Raw genomic sequence first — 11,473 nt, forward strand, 5'->3', positions numbered from 1 at the left:
ACTATTTTGTGCTACTGCCAGCATACTAGGGTGGAATTTACCATATATGATATATAGTAACATCCTAGAAAAGTTCAGAGTCGTAAGTAAAAATTTGGAACAATTATCCAACAGGAAGTATATGCTGCCTTAAAGCTGCAGCCGTATTTCCCATTCTGACTGGACAAGAAGAAGCAGCCGAAAAAGTACTTCATCAGTTTAGGGAGTCTGACTACACACTGGATAAACTTTCTAGGAAAACACTGCTTAGAAATGTCTGATTACACTTACAGCTGTAGATGTATGAAATAACTCTGCTTGCTTCTATTGAGTAAGAAACTAATAACCAATAATAGCATTGGTTAAGCCCAAATGACAGGAATCTTTATTTCAGGTCTTGATTAAGCAAGTATAGAAACATATACCCCTTGTGGAGGCTAGGCACACAGGACCTCACTCTTCCCCCCAATAAATAAATTATGAAAGTTGTGTGATGCTGCCAGTGCAAGTCAGTCACTTCCCCTTTGACCTGCACCTACATCCCACTTCCAGGTGTGTCAGCCCCTTCCACATAACCTTTGTGTGCTTCCCAAGCAACATACAGAGCCACAAGAGCTGTACTAAGAACTCCTACTTCATGCAGCTGCTGCTCATTTTTAGAGAGCAATCACAGCCAGAGAAACTTTGGCTTTACTGTCCCCCCACCCCAACAGAGTTGTAGTTGCAACTGTTAGGTGCTAATCCCTACTGCTCCCCAGGGTCCTGCATCACATACCAGCTGCCAGCGCTGCAGCAGGCATGAATCATAGAATGTTGGGAGTTGGAAGGGACCCATACGGATCACTGAGTCCAAATCCTGTCCTTGCACAGGACGATCCCAAGATTCAGACCATGTGTCTGCGGGCATTACAGTGAGTGTTACAACCCACTGAATCCATGTCTGAACTGTAGCAGCCCTCATTTCAGGCAAGATTGGAAGAACAAGCAACATTTCAATTTGCCATACAGTTTATTTAGAAACTCAGCAAGCGTGGCTAGGCAACCTTCATGTAGCAGTTGTCCTCCTGTGCAATGGCTTGAACAACTTTTGCTTTTTTCTCATTCTTCCTGTTGTTTTCCCTCAATAGTTCTACTGCTCTTTTTTTAACTGCAGGTGCCAGCCTGGAACCCTCACTGCCAATAGTGTGAGAATCAGAAGGACAGGAGTTATCCTCAACAAGAGGAGGTGACAACTTGTCTGAGACCAGAAGCTCTAGGGGCTCTGCAGTTTTGCTTTCTAAGTTTAGCCCAATGCTGTCCAGTGATTCTTGTGGTAAACTAGCTGCTGAGCCACACCTCCTGCCTACTGCATGCTTTATCACCTCTTTATTTTCCCCCACATTTCCAGCTTTCCTGAAGTGGTTGTGTCTGTGGCAGTGAAAGTCAGTATTTAGTCTGTTACTGCTGCTCTCTTGCATTTCTTTACTAGTACAGGTAAAGCTGTTAGGGTTTGTCTGCTTTATAGTTCTTTCTCTGCTGTTAAAATCTTGACAGTTCAGCTCTAACAAATGCAACAGCTGTTCATCTCTGCTGGTATTTTCATCTTTGCTATCACCAGACAGCTCATTAGAATTGATTATCCAAAGGCTGCCGTCACTGGCCTGTGTGACGTTCTCACTAGAGGCTAAACCTGGAACAATGCTGCAGTCAAAACCCTGTACAATTGAACATACGTGGTCATCTGTCCTCTGGTCACATTCATGGATTATGGTATCTGGAGTTGCTTCTTCCAGGTTGTTGTACAAAAGGCTAATGAAAGGATCATACAGTGACCTAGAGGTAACGTCACTGTCATTGTCACAGTAGGCACCACTGCATTTAACTGCATTATCAAAAGGTTGATAACCAGATGGTTGAGGTCCAGTGGGGCAAGAAATTATATTGGCTTTCTCTTGAACATTTTGACATGTTACTTGCTTATGTATTTCCTCCTCTGGTAGGAAAGCTGAAGCACTGTCATTTGCATGTGTGGAGAATGATGGAAAATCAGTATGTTCTGAACAGGTGTTCTGAAAATCAAGCTCAGTGCAAGGAGATCTGTAGTTGGTGCAACATGTCTGATTGCTAGGGGGTTGATAAATTTGACCATTGCAGCTAAGTTCTGATGTCTCTGAAAACTCTGTCAGAGGCAGGTTGCTGTTAGCCATAGACTGAGACATAAGGGTATCAAAGCTCTTGTACGCAGAGCTACTTGGTTCCTTGAACGCAGACACGAGAATATCAAAGCTCTTGTATGCAGAACCACAGGGCTCCATGGATGGAGAGATAAGAGTGTCACAGCTCTTATATGCAGAGCTACACAGCTCCATGGAGGGATGCACAAGGGTATCAAAACTCTCGTGTGTAGGGTTGTTTATTCTGCCTTTTTTGGTCCCAAAGGATGGTTTATTTGGAGATTCCTGGATCAGGACACAGAAGTCATGCTGACTTTCAGAACTACATGGAAAAAGGCTTTGATGAACTCTATGTTGAAGATCTCTTGCATCCACTGAAGCAGAATTTATGCTGGAGCTCTGATACCCAGAATCAAAGGATTCTTCTGATTGTCCTGACTTCTTGCTGGCTGTACTGCAATTGTAGTCATATTGAGAGGCTTTGGTGAAAAGGGAGACTGTATGAGAAATATCACGTGGCTGCTGACTCTGGGCTGCACTTTCTTTTAGATTTCGCTGTGATGGGTTTTCTGATTCAAGTTTCTCAAAGGTTTTATTCTCATCTGTGATGGTGTCTGGGTCTTTATTGTCTTGCATGTTGTTTTCATCTGACAGGAGCTCAATAAACATGCTAGCTAGTGCGTCATTGTGTTCAGTGTGCTCTCTGAAAGCACTGACACTGCTCTCACAGGGCTCAGATATGGCGATCTGGTCACTAGTCTCTTCCTGGCTCTCAGACTCAATGTCTGTTAAACATTCACAGATTTCTATAGACTCTTCAACCAGAATTGTCTCAGGGGTTAAAACTGCACCGCTGCCTTTTGGAAACCACTCTCCAGACTTGCTGTGGCAACTGCAAGATTTCTCAGTATTTCTGATGTTATCTTTTCCCTTGAAGTTTTGGCTTGACAAACTTTGAGAGAGACAGTCCTTGCAACTTCTGTTTTTGGAAGTCAAAAGGAAAGGACAGTTTATGTAATAGGAAAATATTTTATGCTGTAAAGCAGAGGGTTGTTTTTTTTTTTTCCTTTATCTTACTTACATGTGGTTTTCCATATGACTCCGCTTTAAATCTTGGAAAGGGAACTTAATTTCATCAATGTAGCACAAAACTGAAAACTGAGAAAGATACAAATGAGATTTAGGACACATTGAATTGTATTTAGTATCCCCTGCACTAGCCAGATAATAGCACTTACTACATATTCTACTTCTGGTGATCAGGAAGAGCTATTTTTTGCAAAGCCTTTATATTACCTTGACATTTTTTACGACCAAATGGCTTTTTGCTGGATTTGGAATTTGATCCCACCATTCTTTCTTCACTCTGCAAGGGAAGAATTAAAATTGTTTGCTTTGCCTGGATTTTGGCTTCATCACTGTACACTTCCCTCTTCTGTTCTCTCCCTCTTAGCCACCTACGTTGCAGCAACAGGAAGTGCTTGTTCTGTGCATCGCCAAGTGCTGCTTTTCATTAAACTAGTGCAAAACTGTTTATATATTTGGCGTGTGACTGCTCTGTACAACCACAGTCACATGTTCTTCTAATCATGTTTGAAATTATGTGTGAAACACATAGGATTCCACTTTCACATTATCACTAAAAAATTTCAAAAGAAATACAAATATTTAACCATAATTACTGGAACTCCAGCAAAGACTGGGGTCCAAAACTGACAAACCTGGTAACTGCAGCCTGTTTTGGATGCTAGAACAAACCCATTGTAGTAAGATTAATAGAGAATATTCAGTTATCTGTTCAAAAAATGACAGAGTGCAATGGATTCACGTTTATATCATGTTTGCTCATAGAGAGCGAGATAAAGGTGCTGAGGAAAAACAAAACATTAGATTCCTGTACTACCAGACGTTCAGCTAATCAACTGATTATCTGTGCAAACTGCTACTCTATAAAACGTGTGAACAGTATGATAGATACCTGGTAAAACAGAAGTAACAGATGACAGATACAGCCATGATCAGTATGCAGGATATGGGCACAGCCATCTGCAGAATGTCTTCAGCTGTTACTTGGTAATCTGTTAAATAAACATATACATTTACAAGTGTATGTGCATATAAATACAAGTACTGGCAATATCAAATTAATCGCTCTTCTTTTGCACCTTAAAAAAATTCTCCTTTAAGGGGGTATAAATTAAAGCCTCCAGCAGATAAACAACAGAACATACACAGCTACCAGTGGCGATGGTGCGTGGCATGTCTGAAAGGTCAATGCAAGTACTGCAGGCAGTTACTGTGAGTGTTAAGAGCTGGGAGAGCCAACATGTACTGTGAGGCCATTTGTGCTAAGGGACAAACCTGTCACACAATCCCTAAAATGGCATTATCATCTCCACTGTCATGCAGCTATGCTTCTTGTCCTCTCCATTGCTCTTCAGAGTTTTTTTTTTTTTTTAATAAACCCCAGCCTTGATGGTTAAAGTATCGCTTAATTTGCAGCCTAAAGAGCTCTTTTTCATTTATATCCACTTGCTCTTATGTCAATTTTGTTCTTTAGTTTAAATAGATCTTCTTCTTCCCTGGTGTTTACTTCATGTGAATACGTATAGAGAATACACACATCTCCTTCAGTCTTTTTTTTTTCCACAAGGCTAAACAATCCAACTTCCCTTGGTCTTCTCTTCCGTAGTTTCCTCAGGAGGTGCCTTTTTATGTTTAGTCTCTTTGAAAGCCTGTACGGATGTAGCCACGACACATTCAAAAGGATGAAGATGATGATTCCATAACTCTCCTCTGAGAGGAGAGCAGTGGGGTATGTATGATATGGGTTCTAAAACTATTTGATCCTTTTATCAAGCTGCCATTTGTTACAATTCTTACCATAGTGAAATTCAGCTTCTTCACTCCATTCACTCCAGTAGGCCGGGTACTCTATATAGTTACATCTTACACTTGCAACGTAATCATAGCCTCTCCTCAAGGAGCTTGCAGTAATTTCAAAGCTTTTTGCCTGGTAGTTAATTGCTTTTACAGAAACCTGAAAGGAAAGCGAGAAAGTTCACTGTGATTTCTTTATGAGGTGAAGGTTAGTGAAAGGAATTAAATAACAATAGCGTTATGTGTTTCAGCGACCTTTCATAAATGAGCAAATTGAATACCTCATCTGCTGTGTGCAATACTGCATTTTGTTGTCATGAGCAGGTGGTACTTGTGGCATGCCACCATGCATGTTCTCCCCTTACCAGAAGAAGCCCAGCTCTAAAGTGCTGGGTTGTTTAGGAGGGTGTCTGAAATGCCTCAAGTGCGCCGGAGTCATGAACAGCCTCCAGCTTCCTGATGTCTAAGGAGCAAATGAAGTTCAGGGAACAGAAGCACTGTGTTTTCAATCTCTGCCTGTCTACTGTGAACAGCAGACCATTTTGGGGTAGCAGTCAGAAGAGTTTCAATCCTTTAAAACCCAGCTGAACCACCCTGGGGCAATGTAACCTGTGGCAAGTGTGTGATCAGGAACATTGTGGGACTTGCCCTTACACTATTATTAACTAAATGGTTTAAAGACATTTCAGAGGACTTTTTAAACCCGAAAGCTCCAGAGAGACAGAAAATTAAGAGACTGGCTGTCTCTTACCTCTGTTGGGTGCTGCTTTCTCCAGTATTTCACTTCATAGATGACTGAATGTCCAGAGAGCATGGGTGAAGAAGAGTAGCTCTCCTCCCAGCTCAGATTGAAATTTCCATTTTCAACCTTCTCAATGGCAAGATTTTTGGGGGCCCTTGGCTTAACTGTATGTTAAAAAAATACAATTAAAGAGAACATGGCAATGGGAAAGCACTGATGGAGAGAAGCAGGGAGACACACGGTCACCAGAGACCAGAATCTCATTGCAGTTAATGCATTTAGACCTTTTCACTATACACAAGGATATAGAGGCGAAAACAGAGCAGCTGCAAGGTATCCATTAAAAAGCACTAAATCTTCAAGCTGTCTGAACAAACTGCAAGTCCAACCTTTTGGTGCGCTGGATGCAGTTTTCAGCCTGGAAAAATGAAACAACCTGCACCCTCACAATAGCATGCTGTGCCATGGGGTAGGCACAGACCTTCTGACAACTTCACAGCCAGGCTGTCCTGGCTACCTGTCTCTTAGAAACCAATGCAGGCTCCCGCTTGGTCAGCTGATAAGCAGCAGTGACAACCAAGTATTCTGAAAAGAACCAACTGGTCAATGCAGATGAGTGCCTGTCTAAGGCATGTGAACAATTTCTCCGAATGTTTAAGGTGACAAGTGTTATGAACAAGCACACTGTTTTAAACAAACTAGGTGCCTATAGAGAGACATAAGCTGTATCTACGCTCTGTCCTGTGGAAGAGCAGAGTAATTAAACTTCTTATCATTGGTTGTTATAATCCAACAGCAATTATTGTAAAAATCTCTGTTCAGAGGGATGATTAAACTAGCACGAAAAATCAAAGTATAACAGAGACAGGAATGGAAGAAATTTCAGTAGGGATAGCCTAGTGTCTTTCTAGAAACTGGAAGTAGCACATTCCTCTTCATCCTTGAATTCTACAGCCACAAGTAAAATGCACTAAAGACATGTCTAAGCCCCCAAACTGCTGTTGGCTGACTGCTGAGAAGGTACAGCTAGAGGAAGAATCACTCTGTGCTCGCCTCATTACCTATACACTTTCCGTAAGAATCTACTCCAGAACTAGGTTTCTAAGACAAACAGATTTTGCATTTAAGCCAACATGGCACTTTTCACCTCTGATAAGGAAAAACTGTTTCAATGACATGAACAACCAGTTAGGTAGGATTGCAAAGCCTGGAACCAGATGTCTTGGTGACAAAGTAAACAGTTTCTTACCAACCAGTGCTGGTGTAACACTGTAATTCCATGTATCAGTCCCATTGAACTGTAGAGCTAAAATATAGGTGAGGCCTGATACAAAATACTCCGGATATATTATGCAAGTGCACCTTAAACTGTCTTTTTCATTCTCAGGGACACATACACGATTTCTGAAAAACAGGCAGAAAATTATGTGATATTTAGAGAGTGTGGCATAATATTTCTTGAAAAGGTGACATCAAGCTTCCCAATGTGTAGAGCTAATAAAATCTGAGACAAAGAAGCTCTGTTCCTAGAAACATTTAACTCGAAATCCAAACCAAAGCTGAGCTCCTCCAAACTCTCAAACACCCAACTCTCTCCAAACACTCCTTGGATATCTGTATCACACAAATGAAAAACTTGACAGAAAGGCTAAGGATTGATCCCAAGAGGAAAAATTAACACCCTCTGTCACACTTCAACCTCTGAAGGAGTGGACTGACAGCTTATTAGTATAGGAACAGGCTTACTACAGGGTACAGAGTGAGTTTATTTGGATGTCTGTATGGAGAAACCATATGGAGAGGAAGAAGAGAGCCCAGATGCATCTTCCTTTGCAGGTGATGATGACCGGCCCTGCTGCAGAACAGGGACAACGTGGAGTTAGGCTGTATGCAGAGATAATCACCTGGGCTCCAGGGGAGAGTACCTTTCACACAGGCTACAGACTAGTAAATCAGGTAAGTTTCCTCCTGAAGGAGGTGAAAATTTTGCATTAAATGAAGGCTGGGTAAACTTATGGGCCCTACCACTCCTACAAGTAGGACCTGATTGCTCCTCTGTGCTAACAGTGCAGAGGTCTGCAGAAGAGTAGACCGCTGAACAGACCATACTGTTAATTGCAGCAACCCATTTTCCTCCTGGCAAGAAGAATAGTCTGGATTACACTTTGTCCCAGATACCCATGGTAGATGGAGGGAATCAAAGCTGATAATGGCTATAAGATATATGAAGTTCCAACAATGATAATGAAACATCTTATTAAACACTTACGTCGGAGAAATCAATTCCTTCCTGTAGTAGAGCAGGAATTCTTTGGAGCAATTAGTTTGTGCAGGTACCTTCCAGTGACAAACCAGCTCTTTGTCATAGTCAGTGAAGCATGCAAATTCCTGTATATATCCTGCAACCATAACTAGGGAAAGGCAGTACACAATGAGAAGCAAGAGAATCAAAAGAATAAATTGGACTAAGCAGAAACATTAACTTTTTCGTCTACACAGAGTTATCTATAAATTAAATGAAAGCACTGTTATTTTTTGCATTATGGGTAAATGGAAAGAGATGCATGTCACCAAATGTCTCCACCTTTCTGGAGATAACGTCTACAGTCTGGGAGAGGAAGAAGGTCTGCAATAGTAGTATTAAAATAGAAAGGCACAACTCATCCAACACAGTCTTCCAAACGTGGAAAATCTGATTCTGATAGCTCTATCAAAAACACATCAACATTTAATTATAAAATATCATAACCTTATGGGTTAAATACAAAAGGTTCAAAAGCCAAAATGTAGATGAGTCAGATGAAGATCACTACCTACAGGCCTGTACTCATGCTTTATCTGAACAGAACAATGGTTCTAAGCTTCCCACATGCACAACCTCTGCCTCCCCAGAGCAGTTCCCCATTGCCTAGAAGATCTCCCTGTCACAGGCTTTCTTCTAGTATACACCTTTTCTTAATTTCACTCAGTAGTTCTTGTTCTATCTTCTATGTTTCATTGTTATGATAGTGTTTAGAAACTTGGAGAGATTTAGCCACATAGTTCCAGGCATTGAGGTTACAGAAAAGCCCAAAGTCTCTGTACTCCCCATTTTGTGTTTAAATGTGTTTAAAATCTCTTTCAGTGTTAGTATTTAAGAAAAAAAACCAGAAATAATGGTCAAAATATCTTTGTTAGAACTGGACATGGAAATGGAATACACAATTGTAAGTATCCCTTCCAGCTTCATTTTCCATTATTTCAATGCACTGCACATGAGTGAGACAAGGAATAGAAGAGGAAGAGCTGTATGACAGTAAAGTCATGCTGTTATTAGGACTAACAGTGTGCCAAATGTGGTACTACAATGTGATGGTTCCTAAATGAAGAAGTCGGAAACAGCTAATACTTTTATCATCCTGGACAATTTTTTATTGCCTTTTTTGATGTTTGACTTCTCTGTTATTGGTAAATATTACCAATATCTCCCTTTTCCTGAACAAGTTGTACAGATCTAAATCCTTCTCTCCTACTCTACATCTCAATTCCCCACAAAAATTTAGAATAGCTTTGGCTAGTTTTTACAATCTTATTGATATTTTCCTGATAGTTTCCTAAGACATTATGCTAGAAGGTTTCCTGTAGCAATTATACAAGAGCCATATAAAGACATGATTTCATTTCTCTTTAGGATGTAAATAATTTTGTTTAGATGGCCCAGCACATTACTAACTCTCTGTTCTTGTAATTTACATTGCAAATTCAAGATTAACTTGCCAACAATTCACATCCTGCAAGGTCCTTGTCCTTCAGCCACTGCTGTTTCACAGTCTTATTTTATCCAATAGGTGCCTAAGTTTCAGATTATTCCTCCCAAGAAAAAACCTTTGTTGTCAAAAATACCTAATTTCATTTAATCCTTCCTACATTTCTACTTTTCTGTAGTCCACTTGTATTATTTACTCTGATATAACTTCTGCATACTCTGACACGGTACAGTATCTGCAAATGTAATAAACATGACGGTCAGATGCCTTTTAGCGGATATGATAACATTACATACGAGATCTACCACCAAACCCTCTGGTACTTCAATAAAAACCTGACTCAAAGAAACACTTAAAGTGTATGGTTTTCACTCTCATTAAAATCCATACATCACTTTCACTTGCTTTCCTAAAAGGCCTCCCACAAAACTTGACTACCAAGCAGATCACTTAAGTAACCTCAATAACCAGATCACTTGAGAAAGCTCAATAAGCTTAGTGAGGTTCTCTTATGCAAATGAGGATGTATGGCAATGTCAAGGAACCATTTAAAAATTCTAGAAAAACCATAATCTAAATTGTCTGGTATACTGACCAGTTATAAACCTAGAACTGACTGCAGCTCACAGTTTCATTAGTGTTCAAATGTTTTCTTTTGTTTTACTTACTAAGGCTAGATACTTGTCTTGTAGGTAAGAACTATCATTCTTATATCCTTTCTGGATGGTGGCAGCACCACATTTAATTCCCCTTTCTTCTGCATAGTCTCTGGTTCTTCAAAAAAACCCAAGAATCATCAGAAGAGGAGCAAGTTAAAGATTAAAATTCTGCAATACTGCAACAGTCACACTGCTCCTTCATTGTAAAAGAATCATTATCTAATTAACCTGTTGCTGTTGTGTATATTGGGTTGCCATTTGTATTTTTACTGTTACTTTTTTTCCACTTTAAGATGCACTTTTAAAAGAAGTACTAACATTTTAAGCCCTTTAAAGATGATGCTATTATTTTCCAATGTGTCAATGATCTTACACTTTCAAGAATACTTCAATTAAATGAAGCTCTTCCTGCTGTGTTAAGCTATGATGATTAGCAGCTTTACTTTATCTTGCCTTTCAGTGTCCTCATGCCTTTCCAGAACTCTTCATTATCTTCTGCATTCTTTTCCTGTGACCATCTCCCTTTTCCATCTCTGCTACACTTAATTTTTTTTATACCTCAGATATTTCAGAATTTCCTTTTGAAACCACATGCAATATAAAGTTTGTTTTCAGTTTGTGTAGTTAAAAAAGTGAACTGAAATACTGGATTTCTTTTCTAATCCTCAACTAGAACAGCATGCTGTAAGTAACATTAAACCTTCATAAAGATCATTTACAGGAAAATGTAGGATTACCTAGATCAGACGACCCAGGCAATGCGCTCTCACATATAATATGCATATAATAATTTAAAACATTGACAAACGCACCTTCATTTGTTGTATATGAAAAGAAAAAGATCCACAGCATATGCAGTGCAGCATGTGGGACTCTTGCCATCATTGACACAGACCAGGTTCAGTAAGACCAGCAGTGCTGAAATTCTGCCAACAGAAAACATTATTATAAGCTTACATCAGTGTCCCAGCTAAAGTAAGGGTGTAGTTCTTCCTACCACTCTGCTAGATGTTAGGATTCAGATCCCCAGCAGTGCCTCATCCCCCTAAAGTTAGCTCATGAAACAATGAGAAGTGTAGAAGAATAAGGGTAATACAAATTATCTAGAAGACTTTTCTGCAAAGTTTTAATTCCAGAGGATACTAGACTGACATTGGCAGTGGCTACAGAAAAGCAAAGCTGTTATTAAAAGGGTTAGCACTACACCAAAATCACTGACAATCGATGTTCCACCAATGTCCTATGATTCCACTCAGAGAACTGAAAGAATCTGACAATGAAGGGTCTACTGACTCAAACATTTTCCCCAAGTCC

General features: G+C 40.0%; 1 protein-coding gene across 1 annotated transcript; it reads right to left on the reverse strand.

Moving 5' to 3' along the window:
- Positions 1-1,450: 1,450 nt before the first annotated feature.
- IL4R (interleukin 4 receptor) lies at positions 1,451-11,044 on the reverse strand (the record flags this gene model as incomplete). The annotated part of the gene is made up of 9 exons (XM_010171725.2): positions 10,972-11,044; positions 8,024-8,165; positions 7,004-7,158; positions 5,764-5,918; positions 5,016-5,172; positions 4,111-4,210; positions 3,429-3,498; positions 3,214-3,290; positions 1,451-3,111 (listed from the first exon to the last, which is right to left on the reverse strand). Coding segments are annotated over exons 1-9 (2,590 nt in total), but the record flags the coding sequence as incomplete, so codon positions are not given.
- Positions 11,045-11,473: the final 429 nt, after the last annotated feature.

This window comes from Antrostomus carolinensis, unplaced genomic scaffold (genome assembly GCF_000700745.2).
Source record: "Antrostomus carolinensis isolate BGI_N321 unplaced genomic scaffold, ASM70074v2 scaffold18137, whole genome shotgun sequence".
Taxonomy (NCBI): domain Eukaryota; kingdom Metazoa; phylum Chordata; class Aves; order Caprimulgiformes; family Caprimulgidae; genus Antrostomus; species Antrostomus carolinensis.